General features: G+C 42.8%; 1 protein-coding gene across 1 annotated transcript in view; it reads right to left on the bottom strand.

Moving 5' to 3' along the window:
* The window catches only part of ANO4 (anoctamin 4), a 124,980-nt gene that overhangs the window by 44,711 nt on the left and 63,583 nt on the right, over positions 1 to 16,686 (bottom strand). The window contains exons 6-8 of the mRNA XM_060279725.1: positions 14,936 to 15,036; positions 11,706 to 11,750; positions 1,919 to 2,050 (exon numbers count right to left, since the gene is read on the bottom strand). Of these exons, the coding sequence (XP_060135708.1) occupies positions 1,919 to 2,050; positions 11,706 to 11,750; positions 14,936 to 15,036 (278 nt within the window). The remainder of the gene's footprint in view (positions 1 to 1,918; positions 2,051 to 11,705; positions 11,751 to 14,935; positions 15,037 to 16,686) is intronic.

Below are 16,686 nucleotides of genomic sequence, written 5' to 3'. Positions count from 1 at the left end.
TTTTGCCTGAAGAGGTGAGCCTTGAGACAAGCAATTTAAAAATACACAGATCCCAGTCTTATGCCACTGACCACCTATTTGTAAGGAAATATTGTCCCTTATAGGGACCCAGGTGGCGCTGTGGGTTAAATCACAGAGTCTAGGGCTTGCTGATCAGAAGGTCAGTGGTTCAAATCCCTGCAACGGGGTGAGCTCCCGTTGCTTGGTCCCAGCTCCTGCCCACCTAGCAGTTCGAAAGCACATCAAAGTGCAAGTAGATGAATAGGGACCGCTCCGGCGGGAAGGTAAACGGCGTTTCCGTGCGCTGCTCTGGTTCGCCAGAAGCAGCTTTGTCATGCTGGCCACATGACCCGGAAGCTGTCTGCGGACAAACGCCGGCTCCCTCGGCCTATAGAGCGAGATGAGGGCCGCAACCCCAGAGTCGGACACGACTGGACCTGATGGTCAGGGGCCCCTTTACCTTTACCTATTGTCCCTTATAATTCCCATTGAAGGATCTAATGTCATATGCAATAAATGTACCACAAATTCTACTAGGAAACAAAACATACCACCTTTTTTGTCTGTTATTAATTATTAGCATTCTGAAAGTCACATGCACTCCTAAAACCTCCAGGGATAAAGTAATTTAAAACTCAGTCTAGTGTTAGAGTTGTTTTTTGTCCCTTCATGACTATATATAGACTCATAGAATTGTAGAGTTGGAAGGGACCCCAAGGGTCATCTACTCCAACTCCTTGGGATGCAGGTATCTCAATTAAATCATGCATGATAGGTGGCCATCTAACCTCTGCTTAAAATCCTCCAAGGAAGGAGAGTCCATCAGCTCCCAAGGGAGTCCATTCTACTGTCAAACAGCTCTTACAGTCAGAAAGTTCTTCCTAATATTTTCAGCTGTATTATTATTATTATTATTATTATTATTATTATTATTATTTTATTATTATTATTATTAACATAATATGGAAGGATTGTATTGGGGGAAATTCTCATTCAGATTAAGCAATGAGATGGGAATTTAGGGGGGGGGGATCCATGCAGAAAAGCTCAACATCAAGATTTTTAGAAAATTCCATCCATATCAAAAGAATTTCATATAAGCATTATCTGTTCATGTAAGCAGACTTTGTGCATATACAACATGAAGATAGATTGATTTTTAAATACTTTTTGGGCAAGGCTAAGAGTTACATTAAGTTTGTGTCTTAAATAGTTGGTTTAGGGATGCAGTACAAAATACAGATTTTAACTGTGATGCAAACCCAGATGGGTGGGGTGTAAATAATAAAATTATTCTTATCCGAACTTTAAAAGCATCCTCAAGTCTGCTGCTGTTTTAATTATTTTTATGCCATTTTATTTTTTTTATAATTGAATTGGAATTGTTGTTCTGTTTCTACAAAGTTATGAGCACATTTCATGCAGAAAAGCAAGACAAAATGAAATGAATTAAACAAAAATAATAAACTATTTCAAGCAGAAACAATATAGCTATGGTGCATTCACATACCCTTTTTAATTTGTCAACTAGTAGATGAAGTCTTCAGGAAATGATGAAACGGCTGCAATGGCCACTTACCCCATTCTGGGGGTGGGCAGTGGTTGTGGCCCCTCATGTTCGGCCGTTCTACCTGGCAGCAGAGCACACATGCAGCCAGCCGAATTCCCACGGCTGGGCCGAGTGGTGAACTGCCTGCCTCAACCCAAGTTCAAATGGGTCCATCAGAGGCCCCTACCACAGGGCTGTGCCTCACCCAGTCAGCTAGAGGAAATGATGCAAAGGGCCGCAACTGCAGCATTTGAGCAAAATTTCAAGCAGTTCAGTAGGGGTCCATCCTTACTAATATGCTGCTATCCCCAAGATAAACTGTATACAGTATTAGTTCATCTCAAAATTTGTCTTCCTTACAACACTCACTGATGGATCCTTTGCTGACTGAATGGGGCAGTGTAGCAGTCATTCTCCTCCAGGTCTGGCAGCCTTTCCTTGTCCAACCTCATTGGCTTTCTAGGTAACCATCCTCGAAACCTGCTTAATTGTTTCTCGATTCTGTAGCATGTGAAAGGCAAGACAAAAGGAAACATAAAGCTAAACGTTAAAACCGAGGTGGGTATTTTCTTTATACATACAATCATACTCGTATGGACAACACAAATTTATGGGGAAGCTACATACAAGGATTTTTCAGAAAGTACTTGTATAAAGTGCTTGTTGTGTCATGTTTTTTAATTGATCTGTATGGTGTTCTGGGAATACTTTTGTTTGAAAAGAAAAGTGAAAATGCTTTAAAACAGTTTCTAGAACAGAATTGTATAAAGTACAGTAGAACCAATTAGTTTTAATTGTGTGTGATCTACAAAATCAGAGTGCTCATTATCAGACTAGCTTAGTCCTGTTTGATTCACTACAGACAGCAAAAGAGGATTCCGTGGACCCACCTCTCAGGGTCGTAAAGCGCTTATTTGCATCTCTTTACCACCCTAGAATTCGAATCAGAGGCTCAGGGGTTTGGAGATTGTGGCAAGGAAGTGGTAACTGACTCCTGGGAATTGAAATAGAGAACTTGGACCATGAGAATTGTTTTCTCCAAGGAACACAACTTTCTCAAAAGCCGAAACCTTTATTAGCCCAGGAAGGAAGGTCTGCTTTCACGCAAAATACTACTCAGGGGACTTATTATGAACAAGCAGGATGCCAACAGAACAGTATTTGCTGCTGTTACTGTCTCTAATGCCCTTCCTGACAGAACAGAAGCACTTGCTACAATGCTGCAAGTATCAATGAAGGCCAAATAGGCTCTTGCCAATTTCATTTTTAGCTGGTTTAATCTAAATTTACACCTTAATTGCCAAAACTATACTAAGGATAGAAAGCTCTGGCAGCAGAACTTTAGAGAAATTAATCGTTTTGCTTCCATTTGCCACCCACTCATGTCTCACAGAGGGTGCTCCTTTAAAAAGCTGCTCTGTCAATTTGTTTCAGCAACACTGTCTTGATATACGCTGCAGAATTTATGGACTCTCTGAAGACAAATCACACACCACAAGAGCTGGAAGCACTGCCGGTTCTTAGATTTAATAATCTCCTTTCCAACAGGTGGAAATAAACAGAAGTCAAAGACTGACAACATAATGGCAAAAGAAACAAACAGGCATTGTATCCACATGGAGATTTCTTTAGGGATTGCGAATCTGGCACAAGGCCACCTGTGTCTGCAGCTTGTGTTTAAGGCAATATGCAAATAGCAAGTATGCAAATAGTTTCCTGATATATCTATTTTAAATGAAAAGCAGCCATAGGTGTTTTCTAGTTTGATATTTTGTTTGCATCAAAGTAAAGGCTTCCCCCTCCTTTTATAGGGCAACAGATATGGGGCACGGGAAAAAGAGGAAGGTACGTCATGCATCTCCCACCCCAACCACCACTAATCTCCTGAGTAATGTCTATTTTGGCCAGAACTGAGACTGCACAAACTCATTGAGCCATATAGTCAACATAACCCAGTATGCCCTGTTGATATTGGTTCTTTTGTGGGACACTGTTCCTAGTGTCAATAAGACCTCTACAGGAAATGGTGTTGCTGCCAGGAAGGATAGCTGTGATATAATAGGGCAAAAAGCACCACTGCTCCCATGTAATTCATAGAACACAAATTCACTGGTAAGTTCTTTGCTATGTGCATCTCCTATTGTTCTGGGAAGAAGATGCTAAAAATACCATCTTAACTTCCTAGTAAAATTGCTCTAATAAGGGCATGGTCTGAAACCACATAAGGCAACCCCTCTTGTTGAAGGTGAATCTGGTAAGAAACTGAACACATAAGTAAGAAAATGAATAAATAAATATATTCACTACATGATATGGAGGTGTCGCTGAAAAAGGCATCCTTGAGTAGAATCCCCCTACCCCAGTACCTCAGTTCTGTAATGACAATTCCTTGCTGATGGCACTTTTCATGTAGAGTAGGAGTGGGAAAACTCACCCTGGGCTGAGAGCTCCTACACCAGGCATAGGCACACTCGGCCCTCCAGATGTTTTGAGACTACAACTCCCACCATCCCTAGCTAACAGGACCAGTGGTCAAGGATGGTGAGAGTTGTAGTCCCAAAACATCTGGAGGGCTGAGTTTGCCTATGCCTGTCCTACACCTTATGACAGGCCTAGTCAACGTGGCCTGCAACTTCCATCAACCCCAGCAGACATGGCCAGTGAACAGGGATTGCAGGCGTTGTAGCCTATCATGAAGTGCCATTCAATATTCATGTGCTGAAGCATATTCAGCTAAAACATTCACTGAATAATTTAAGGAGAAGTACGTACAAAGGGAGAATTGTGCACTCCCACATGTACATACAAACCAATTTGCCTACATGAGCCAAAAACCCTCTAACTCAGATCCTGGGCAGCTAATGCCCATCAGAGTAAGCAGTGCTAGGCAAGGAGTCTGACCTGAGGTTATTATATATTTCAGGGGTTCCCAACAAAATTTTCTCGAGGACCCCTCATCGAGCCGCTATTGTGACAAGGACCCCCATTAATTCCTAATCCTAAAATTAAAAAGTGAGAGCCAAATTAAGAGTCTTTTTAGTTACATGGAGGTTTGTAGCCAGAGGTTGAACGGTGGCTCTCCTGACACAGATGCATTGCAGGCAGGGGGTTGGGCTAGATGATCTCAGAGCCCTTTCAGTGATAGGCTGCTGATGACATGGGCCATGGGCCCGATCCAGCAGCTGGGATCTTCAATTTTGGCTGTTTAAGATAGTTTCTTAAATCCATTCGGGGGCTCCCCTTCTTGCCCGCCTCTCTCTCTGTGCCTCCCTAACCCCCGCCTCTCTCTCTCTCTCTCTCTCTCCGCCCTCTCTTTGCAGGCTCCCGTCCCCGCGTCGGCCTGCGGATGGCGCTCTTTTCGCAGTGCCTGGAGCCCACGGGCTTCCTGCAGTCGCTGTGCTCCCTGGCGCTGGGCGCGGCGCCGCAGCTGCGGGGCTCGGCGACGCCGGAAGAGTCCGCCTTCGTCCGCCGCGAGCTGGCGCTGCTGGAGCGCGACCTGGCCGCCGGGCCGGGGTTGTCGCTGGACGGCGCGGGCGAGCTGCGCGCGTGCGAGGACTGCGTGTCGGCCGCCTTCCAGCAGCTGGCTCTGGAAACACTGATATATTTTCCACCAGTTGGGAAACACTGATATATTTCATTCAAACACTATATTATATATTTCATTCAAACACTTCATTTAGCATGGGGCTGGCTGAAGCAAGTTCTGCTGCATGACAAAGTTAGCACTAGGCATACTACAAAAGACAACCCATGTCGGCAGTGTTGTTTTTGGAAAATTACACACACACACACACACACACACACACACATATATATATATATATATATCATTTTGTGTCTAGATTTTCACTTTTTGAAATATGGCAACCCTACTTTACCTGGAGCAAATAAACGAAATATAGTTTTGCTTTATGATATCCATGTAATCAAAGGGTGGATAATGTAGTAGGATGAATAAGGCTCCAAAGAAGCTTACACATGCATGATCTAAACTAGGTCAGGAACTACGATCAAACTGTGAGCCATTTATAGGCTTCAAGTAATGTGACAACCGAGCCCAACTAGCTATTTCCATTATTAATTGTAGAACAGGAATGCAACGGCTGGGATTCAAAGAACTAGGGGCATCCACAGCTTTTGGCATGCACAGTGGATTTCTTATTTAGTTTGGGCAATGTGTTGTTATATTGCAAGCTAGCCCCTGCATTAGTAACTGTTCAAGCTTTAGTATCTATTACCTTGCCTTGATTGGTTGTTCCTAGGTAGCATATCTAATCCTGCTTAAACTAGTTATCAGAAATAGAGAGGTCTATGTCTGGCCCTGTTCACTGCCGCTCTGAGTTGCTGCCTTGAAGGCCTGACCACCTACATTTCACCTCATCAATAGTCATCTCTTTTTTCCTCAGACTGTTGCTATTTTGGGGGTGGAATTCAATCACATACTGGCCAATTCAGCTTGTACAATTGTAGTTGATTTGAAGGTCTTGTACAAACCTGCTTACTCAAAAGATTGGGTTTTTTGCAGTAAGGAAAATAACAGGAAACTGCACTAGGAAATGTGAGATAACACTTCCTTTGAGGCAATGTTATCTAACTTCCCTGCAAACAAATAAAAACGGATACTGATTAAAACAGCCAATTTTGCCTAACCTCCCTACAAACAAATCAGAATGAATACTATATAAACAGGTCAAAGTCTTTTATTTTCAGGTTAGAACAGTACGTAAGGCAGCCACAGGTTGCAAGGATCTATGAGAAGTTACATTATCAAGAAGAGGTGGCAAGAATACACAGAGGAATTATACCAGAAAGATATGGAGGTCTCGTACACCCCAGGTAGTGTGGTTGCTGACCTTGAGCCAGACATCTTGGAGAGTGAAGTCAAATGGGCCTTAGAAAGCACTGCTAATAACAAGGCCAGTGGAAGTGATGATATTCCAGCTGAACTATTTAAAATTTTAAAAGATGATGCTGTTAAGGTGCTACACCCAATATGCCAGCAAGTTTGGAAAACTCAGCAATGGCCAGAGGATTGGAGAAGATCAGTCTACATCCCAATTCCAAAAAAGGGCAGTGCCAAAGAATGCTCCAACTACCGCACAATTGCCCTCATTTCACACGCTAGCAAGGTTATGCTTAAAATTCTACAAGGCAGGCTTAGGCAGTATGTGGACCGAGAACTCCCAGAAGTGCAAGCTGGATTTCGAAAGGGCAGAGGAACCAGAGACCAAATAGCAAACATGCGCTGGATTATGGAGAAAGCTAGAGAGTTCCAGAAAAACGTCTACTTCTGCTTCATTGACTATGCAAAAGCCTTTGACTGTGTCGACCACAGCAAACTATGGCAAGTTCTTAAAGAAATGGGAGTGCCTGATCACCTCATCTGTCTCCTGAGAAATCTCTATGTGGGACAAGAAGCTACAGTTAGAACTGGATATGGAACAACCGATTGGTTCAAAATTGGGAAAGGAGTACGACAAGGTTGTATATTGTCTCCCTGCTTATTTAACTTATATGCAGAATTCATCATGCGAAAGGCTGGACTAGATGAATCCCAAGCAGGAATTAAGATTGCCGGAAGAAATATCAACAACCTCAGATATGCAGATGACACAACCTTGATGGCAGAAAGTGAGGAGGAATTAAAGAACCTTTTAATGAGGGTGAAAGAGGAGAGCGCAAAATATGGTCTGAAGCTCAACATCAAAAAAACCAAGATCATGGCCACTGGTCCCATCACCTCCTGGCAAATAGAAGGGGAAGAAATGGAGGCAGTGAGAGATTTTACTTTCTTGGGCTCCTTGATCACTGCAGATGGTGACAGCAGTCACGAAATTAAAAGACGCCTGCTTCTTGGGAGAAAAGCAATGACAAACCTAGACAGCATCTTAAAAAGCAGAGACATCACCTTGCCGACAAAGGTCCGTATAGTTAAAGCTATGGTTTTCCCAGTAGTGATGTATGGAAGTGAGAGCTGGACCATAAAGAAGGCTGATCGCCGAAGAATTGATGCTTTTGAATTATGGTGCTGGAGGAGACTCTTGAGAGTCCCATGGACTGCTAGAAGATCAAACCTATCCATTCTTAAGGAAATCAGCCCTGATTGCTCCCTGGAAGGACAGATCGTGAAGCTGAGGCTCCAATACTTTGGCCACCTCATGAGAAGAGAAGAATCCTTGGAAAAGACCCTGATGTTGGGAAAGATTGAGGGCACTAGGAGAAGGGGACGACAGAGGACGAGATGGTTGGACAGTGTTCTCGAGGCTACGGACATGGGTTTGACCGAACTGCGGGAGGCAGTGGAAGACAGGAGTGCCTGGCGTGCTATGGTCCATGGGGTCACGAAGAGTCGGACACGACTAAACGACTAAACAACAACAACATTAGCTAAGCACAAGCTAAAACACTGAACTAAAAAGTAATAGGCCCCCTGCACATTCCTTTTAAAGAATGGGTTAGGCACAGCATTTAGCATGGCAAGCAAATGGGCAATCCTTGTGGGCTAAATAGGTGAGGTTGGAGACAGAGGTGGGGTGAATACCAGTTCAGCATCAGGTTTACTCCCAGGTGTAACAGGGGAAGGCAGCTGTGGGGGACGTGTCTGGAAAAGAGGTAATGGGAGGCACTTCTGAAAGTTTGCCTAAGCCTCTATTGGGGGCAGATCTCCACACCCTCACCCACTTCTATATGAGTAGAATGTGTGCTTTTATTTAAAATGAATCTTTGGGTTCAGGGGTGTACCCAGGATCAAAACTAGGGGGGGAGGCAAGCCATGGTCGTTCAGGTTGTGACATTTCAGAACAGAAAAGGCGAATGAAACCAAAATGTTATTATATACAAGGAAAAACGGGAGGGGAAACAAAAATTAAAACACAACCACCAACGCAGCAGAAAAGCAAGATAGGAAGAAGGGGGGTGGGGATGTAGATCTTTGCTTAGATGTCAAAATTAAATTAAAATGAAGCACCAGGGGGAATATAATATAGATCAGTGATGGGCAACCTTTTGAGCTTGGTGTGTCAAAATTCGCCAAAAAACTGAGCATAACTCGGGTGGTGTGACACTTCGAGAAAAAACCCATAATTTCACGATATTTATAGTTTAAATAACAAACATGTATAATTGCAATATATAACTGTATTTAATAAACCAAAAACTAATTATTTAACTTATTATTTTTAAAAAAAATATTTTAAAAGGGGGGAAAAAAAGGCAAAACCCAGAGGTCTTTCCCAGTGGGACTCTGGGCTCAGGCCTTCCTCCAACGGGTTGGGCCTGTGCCTCCTCGTGGCCCTCTTCAGCCCACCTCTCCCCTCACTCCCACTCCTTGAGAGGAGGTTTAAAATGCATTGGGTTGACCCCCTCTTCCCCTTGCATTTTTTTTGTGTGTGCCCACCACGGTCTCCTGCTTCAGTCTCCCAGATATTTAACAGCTTCCCAGCTTTGTTCCACCCAGCCTTCTACCGCAGTATTTTTTTTATTATTTTTTTTTAAGAAAGGGGGGGAGGGAGGAAAGGCTCCCCTCTCAAAAACAGTGAGACAAGCAGGTTTCAATTTAAGGCAGGCCAACCAGCAGTCAAACAACAGTGACAAAAGTGGGAGTGGGGGGGTGAGAAGTGGGGTAGGTGAGGATGATAAGGAGGAGATGAGTAAAGGGGGATTTGGTGTATAAAATGAAGGGGGGAGTATGTATTAAAGGTGGGAGATGGGATGATAATAGTGATGTAGAAGTGTTGATATTGGGGAGAGGGGGAAAGGGTTTTTTCTTTTAATGAAGTTAAAAAGTAAAAGTAATAATAATACTGCAATGGTAACACAAGTGTGGGAAGAAAAAACGGTAAAAAGTATAGCTAAAGGTGTGATAAAAAGATGCTTCATGGTTAGGAAAAAACTAAAATCAACTTAAACTCCAATAGCAACTTAAAAATTAAAAATGTGGGGAGATCTCCTCCCAATGAATTGCCAGTTCTGAATATGTGCACAGTTGCTTAAAAGATGTAGGAATCAAAAAATAAAGGAGGCTGAAATACTAGTGTTCCCCTCAATAGCTCCAACACCCCCCCCCAGCAATGACCCAGAGGACAGGGCAACTGCTGGCAAGGAATTCCCGCAGGCAGGGAATCCCCCAGACTCAAGTAAACAAAAGAGGCAGTGGAGGAGACAGCGACCGGCCATCTCCAATGAAAGCAAGCAGCCAGCACACAATACTCTGTGGAGATAGGGCAAAGACTGCAGAGCAATAATAAAAATTAAAACACACACACACACACACACCACACACACTGAGCTACTCTCACAACAGCTACCAAGCCAATACTTAGCTATGAGAGAAGGAGGAAGGTAATATCCAGGATCAAAACGGGGGGGGGGGCAAGAGAGGGGAAGAGAGAGGGAAGGAAGGAGGGAGGGAGGGAAGAGAAAGAAGGAAGGAAGGAAGGAAGGAAGGAAGGAAGGAAGGAAGGAAGGAAGGAAGGAAGGAAGGAAGGGATGAGAGAGAGAGAGAAGGGAGGGAGAAAAAGGAAGAAAGAGGGGGGAAGGAAGGATGGATGGAGCTCCCGTCCGCCCCCACCCCAGCTCAGGCTGCTCCTCCCCCCTCCCACGTTCCATCCTGTCATTGGCTGCAGCCTTGGAGGGGGCAAAAACAGCCCGATTTCGGGCTGTTTCTCCCCCCCCCCCCCCGTTCCTGTCGCTGGCTGCAGCTGTGGAGGGAGCGGAAACAGCCCAATTTCCATAATCCGCAGCGACTTTCCCCCTTCAATTTTTGGAGGGAAAAAGTGTGGTTATGGTCCGTAAAATACGGTAATTTTTTTTGCTTCGGGGGGGGGCAGCTGTCCCCCTGCCCCTCGCTGGCTACGCCCATGTCTGGGTTATTTGTGGGGCCTGCCTGGTGTTTTTACATGAGTAGAATGTGTGCTTTTATTTAAAATGCATCTCTGGGTTATTTGTGGGATATAGGAATTTGTTCACCCCCCAAAAAAATATATATAGTGAAAAAGGTTGCTGACCCCTACCCTAACCCATTAGGACCCTACCAGGGAAGGGACATCTTTTGGGATTTGGAATCTATTACCCCCACTCCACTGGGACACTCCCCAGGTTCCTCCCACTCTTCCTCCAGGTCTGACTCCCCCCCCCCTCAAAGACACTTCCAGGTGACTCATGACACTTTTATTATGTTAAAACATAGTTACTTCACACAGTGTTAAAAGCTCTTTGAATTGATCTCTAAGCTAACTATTTCTCAAACTTCCCCCTGGAATGTTAGTTCGAAATCTGGAACCCAATACATCCAAGATTAATAAATATAAAATAGACCCATTAAGTTCAAGCTATGATACATATAAGAAGTATGTTCTGATGATTACCAATTCATTAATATGGAGAACAAAACTATAATTATTTACTTCCCTAATGCATATCACTGTGGAAGATTTGTGTGCTTATGGTTAACAGACTGCTCACAAAACCTTCATTATGAGCTTTATCTTGCACTTACTTACATTTTCTATATTTATTCTGCCTGCTTTTGTTTGGTTTCAATGATTCACCCTGCTTTTATCTGCTAGTCCTTTCATCCTCTAACTGTGGGGGAAACTGCCAGATGCAAGATGCATTTGCAGAGGTACCAAAGGGATCTTTTCTCACAAGGCAAAAAGCTGTGGGGCCTCCAACCACATTGGGACTTAAAGTGCCCTATACTCTTAAGTTATGGGCTGTCTACACACCATACATTTAAAGCACATTATTTTCTCCAAAGAATCCTGAGAGCTGTAGTTTGTTAAGGGTGCTCAGAATTATAACTATATGAGGGGTAAACTCTTTGAGGGGGGGGGGTAAATGTGATTTAAATGTATATTGTGTATGGCTGGATTGGATCCCCATGCTTTTTTACTCTAACAAAACATCTGTTCAATTCAATTTTCCAATTGCACTAATGGTGTCTTTGGTCCTAAGAGCCTTTTCAAGTGGAACATACATGTTAGAACAAACCACGAGATGACAGTAATGCCTTGAAGCCAACAACAATTCAACTATCCACAAAAAATGGAGAAAATGCAGAAACAACAGTGGATAATTTTGATTCCCCCTCCCCTCCTGTGGTTGAAGTTTTACATCAACCATGGTCATCTTCTGATGAAGGAAAAACATCACTAACCTGTTCAGGAACTTGTACCGGCGATGCAGGTAATAGATTTTTCTCCTGGAAGAACAGCAAAAATGAAGCCAGTCGAGAAGAAAACCCATCGTCAGTTACAGTATGAACTAGCAAGGAAGGAAAGGAGATTGAAGATAGAAGCCTGTAAGAGGTGGAGGAAGAAACTAAAGAGAGAGATTAACAGACAGAACCATCACAGAAACCCACAAAAGTGTCAGGTATGATGGAACTTGAGGAAACATGTTTTTGTTCCCCTTACTCTTCTTTCTTCCGCTTATGTTCATGCGTGAAGAAAGGGGCCTTTTTTCCTCTCAAAAGGATCCTGGAAACTGATGGCAGCTTTTTGGGAGGCAAATGCAAATATAAATAAATTTAACGCAGTGATTTCAACATCAATAACTGAATGGTTAAAGACAGCATTTGATAAACCGCATGTGCTTCAAACTGGGGAACATACAGCAATTAATACTCAGGCTAGGCAAACCCTGGCACTGGGAAATTGCCATAACTTTACATGCAGCACATCTCTAGGTCTTGCTAGTGTTAGTGACAGTGATGCAGTTCTCCTCTAAGAGGTGACATGCATGTGGTACAGAAGCATTAGTTGTGTGTTTAGTAAGTGCTTTCCCCTTAGATAAAAGGGTGGGCAGACTTCAGGCTTGTGGGATCTACTTCAATTTTTACCAGAACCTCCAAGATACACCAAGTGGAGCATGGTTTAAAGGGCATATACTTAGATTTGATAAATATGAACCCAGGAATTAGTCTTGAGTACCAGAAGTAAACAGAGCTCATGGTCCTTCTACACAAAAATTCAATTCCTGGTTACTCTGAACTATCTTCATTTCAGCTGTTATAATTTAGATCTGCATTTTGTTGCTGCTCTTGGGAGTCAGAAATTCTTGCTGGTGATCTACCCTGGCCATACCAGTAGATCCAGTTCTACTGTCTGCCCACCCTGGGATTAGTCAAATGAAATATAAGTTAGTTTTTGCATTTGTTTTATCTTGTGTGAATGTGAAGCTATGTTGGCTAGAATGCACATTTGATCTGAAAATGGCTCTTTCCTGATACCCATCCTGCTTTAACAATATTGCACAGATAGTACACGAAGCAAAGATGTTGGGAGTTGCAATCCAACAGCATCGGGGGGAGGGGAGCACAGGTTCCCCCTCACTGGTGTGTGGGGGGGAGGTGCTTTTGCTTTTTGATAGTTCTGGTCTTTTGTCAATGAAAGGAAGCACTTACTCATAAAATATGTAATTCCCTACCATAATATGTATGGTATCCAAATGCAGAGATAATCAATTCTGGGGGTGAGAGCTGGGATCATAACCATTGGTCCTGCCGAAACTTCATATGACCACCAGCCCTTCCACATGGAATGCAGTTTCATAGGCTCTATGCAGAAGAGCCTAGCAATGTGCAGAAGCTGGGAGGAAGATAAATGAGAACACTCCCATATATCCACTCCATGCAATTGTTAACCCCACATTTGGTCATCTATACAAGGTGACTTTTATCTTTTTAAGAAGATTAGGCAAACTCATTACCCCATGGTAACTAATCAGGACCTCCATGTTCAGAACTGGTATACTTTCAAGTAGCAGAGTTGGTGGGGTGAGGGAGCAGTAGGGTATAGCCATTACTTTTGTATCCTTTTGATATCTCGCCCAGAATTATCTGGCTGGTCATTGTTGGAAACAGAATGCTGGATCCGATAGACCTTGGTTAAATCCAGCAAGGTGATTCTTATTTGCTTAATATGCATTAATGTATTTAATTTACAAAATGCAGCAGTACCAGTAATAAAGAAAATATATTGGCAGAGAAAGTTCATAATGGCTGCTTAAAGAGCCCTGGCTATGGGTGCCATGAGATGTTACCCAAAATTGAGTGCGCACCACGCTTTCAATAATGAAACCTGTGACCACAATAAGACCCTCAAAGCAAACAGAAAGCACCTGGGCATTTTTGTTTGGAGAACCCCTTGCAAGAGAAAAGATGCAGTGTGGCAGGACAGAGCTCATGGCCACAACTCATCCATATGGGGAGCCTTTGTGATGTCACAGGAGGGGCTTAAAATTTTCTTTGCACAGCCTGGAAAGTGGCAAACTGCACTCACCTGGACAAGCCGCATTGTGTTTATAATCATAGTACAGTTTGAGAAATTTTAGTTTTCCTTTTGAGATTTAAAATATGGATTAAGAAGACTTCAGAAGAGTGTGCCTTATCTTGAAAAGTGAATCCACACTGAAATAGCTTTGATCTCTCCAACTTGTTAAGCTCTGGCGAGGGAGTTAATAGCTAAAAGAGCAGACTTTCATAACAGCTCTTGAAGGAGACATCAAGAGTTGCCTAGAATCTGAGAAAGCTGGTCACAGATTGTGATTGCTCAGCAAATTCTGAACTCGTATTTTTCTTTCAGTGTATACACTCTGCAAATTAAGAACACCAACATTTCATTCTACAGACTTACACTAATGTAAATCTATATAGGTTAAAGAAGAGTTAGGCTGTTTGAATATGTTAATTAGTATACGCCAAACAAACATTATTCTAAGTTTTTTCTCTAAGCAATATAATATAAAGCAGGTGTAAGATTTAAAAATACATTAAAATGCATGTTTATATATATTTAAAGTTCATATATAGCCAAATGTACCAAAATTTTCTTAAATGACATTTTGAAGTTAATTTGGCCATTAGTATTATACAATATTTTAGCTCTGTGGTTGTTGGTTTTTTGTTTTTTTGTTTTGTAAAAGTCATGAAATGTATTTATCTTCTTCATTTTAAAACTTTTTCTTTGTAGTAGATGCTTAAGTATTAAAGTGATTTCCCCCCCTCTAGCAAGGCAGCATACATACTGGCAGGCTACTGGTGTTGGATATGCCAGATACGTTCAACAGGCATGCACTTTTCTGTGCTGCCGTACGTACCTGGATCGTCTCGACTTTCCATTGTTTTCAAAGATTGTTTTTCCATTTAAAAAACAGCAGGGCACGAGTAGGCAGGGGGCTCCAGCATTGAAGGGGTTAAAGGGCCTAAGGACAGAACACCCCCATGAAAATAGTGGCACTGCTATATACCACCTAAATTTAAAATTGAAACTGAATCAAAATTGTAGCCCATTAAGAAGAAAATAACAATCATATGCATTTCACTTTCACTGTTTATATTAGCTTTAAAAAACGGAATGGAAAGCCCAAAGATATAACTAGACCTACCTGAAAGGCATTCTTACATTCATAAGTTCTGCATATTTTCCCAGTACTTCCCAAGGGGCATGCAGCTTCACAAAGATGATATCACTGTTTGATAAAGATGACTGCAACAGAAAATGGGTTAAATGAAGACTTGGTCACAGAAATAATAAAGATCACTCACGCACACACAGGGGCACGCACATGCACGCACGCACACACACACACTTAAGAGTGTTCCTAAATTAAAATACATTCAGGTAGAGATAAGGACATAGGCTGCAATCACAACCTCACTTACCTGATCATAAGCCCCACCCCACTAAATTCAAGAGGACTTACTGCTGATTAGACATGACAGGAATGTATGATGTTATTCATACAAGAAAGTACACCACACAATATTTCAGGACATCACTCACAATAAGGCCAACAAATGAGGACTGCTTGACGTGAATTGGGAGTATGGAAAAAAAGAGTAAAACAAAAATGTCGTGGAAAAACTGCATTTCTTGCAATTACTGTGCATAATACTTGAAAGTGGCACAGTGGCAATATGTGTTCATATGAGGGCTGTAATAAAATGGGTGGGACAGGGAAGCTGTGCTCAATGAAATGTTCTCACGATTCTTAGCCATGCTATTTGCTATTGCCGAGAGAATTGGTAGTGGACGCTGTGCACTGGAAGAGCACACAAAATCTGTGCGTAAGATCTGAGGTTCAGTTCCTGGCAAGGATCTCAGATGCTGCCACCAGTCAGAGAAAATACCACAGATTTATGTGTTCTGCAGTCTCATATATTCAGTTGCTGTTGAAGTTGTTTGAATGTTTATAATGACAGGTACTTTGAAAATGGGGGGGGGGGCTATTGCTCCCTTTGCTAATAGGGAAATCACCTTTTTATTTTCCTGCGCATCTAAATTGAAGCCTTTCTTAATATGAGAAATTCTATGTCTGCATGACACTGAATGAGTTTATAAAAGTGACTGTATCACAGAAGACAATAAACAATAAGAGCTGCTCAATCTTCTGTTATCTATGCTTTGGTAAACTCTAGGTTAGATGACTGCAATGTGTTATACATAGGGCTGGCTCTGAAGATGGTTTGGAAACTTCAGCTGGTGCAGAATTCTGCAAGATGGTTTAAGCATATTATGACGATCTGGGTCTGATTGCACTGGCTGCAAATTCTGGGCCTAATTCAAAGTGCTAGTTTTAACCTACAAAGCCTTAAACAGCTCAGGACCACAGTATCTCAAAACCCGCCTCTTTCTATATGAACCGACTCAGACTCTGTAATCATCATCTGAGGCCCTTCCTTGTGTGCCTCCTCTATGAGTAGTCTGGGGGGTGGGGTGGCAACATGAGAACGGGCGTTTTCTGTGGTGGTACCCTGTTTGTGGAATGCTCTCCCCAGAGAAGTTCGTCTGGCGCCTTCATTACACATCTTTGGGTGTCAAGTAAATCGGGTCCTCCCTGCAAGAGAGGGCGCGTGTTGCGGTGGGTCCCAGCAGACCAGGTCTAGGGGTTGGGGCGGGGCAATTGGAGCAGCCACAACACCCTATCTGATGGGGTGCAATTGGGCTGAGGGCATGTCAATCAAAGGAGACAGATGGACCAGTATTTAAGCGCTGCACTCAACCAAAGAGACCCTCCTTCTCCAGTTGAATTGCATCGGAACACCCGCCCACCGCTCCCTAATTTAGGGCTTTCACTTGACCTTGCTATGCCATCATGTGTCGTCTGCCATTGGTGCAGGGGCATGGCAGGAATTT

This window comes from Zootoca vivipara, chromosome 10, assembly GCF_963506605.1.
Source record: "Zootoca vivipara chromosome 10, rZooViv1.1, whole genome shotgun sequence".
NCBI classification, from domain to species: Eukaryota; Metazoa; Chordata; class Lepidosauria; order Squamata; family Lacertidae; genus Zootoca; species Zootoca vivipara.
The sequence above is the reverse complement of the archived record's forward strand: the minus strand, read 5'-3'. Positions and strand labels throughout refer to the sequence as shown.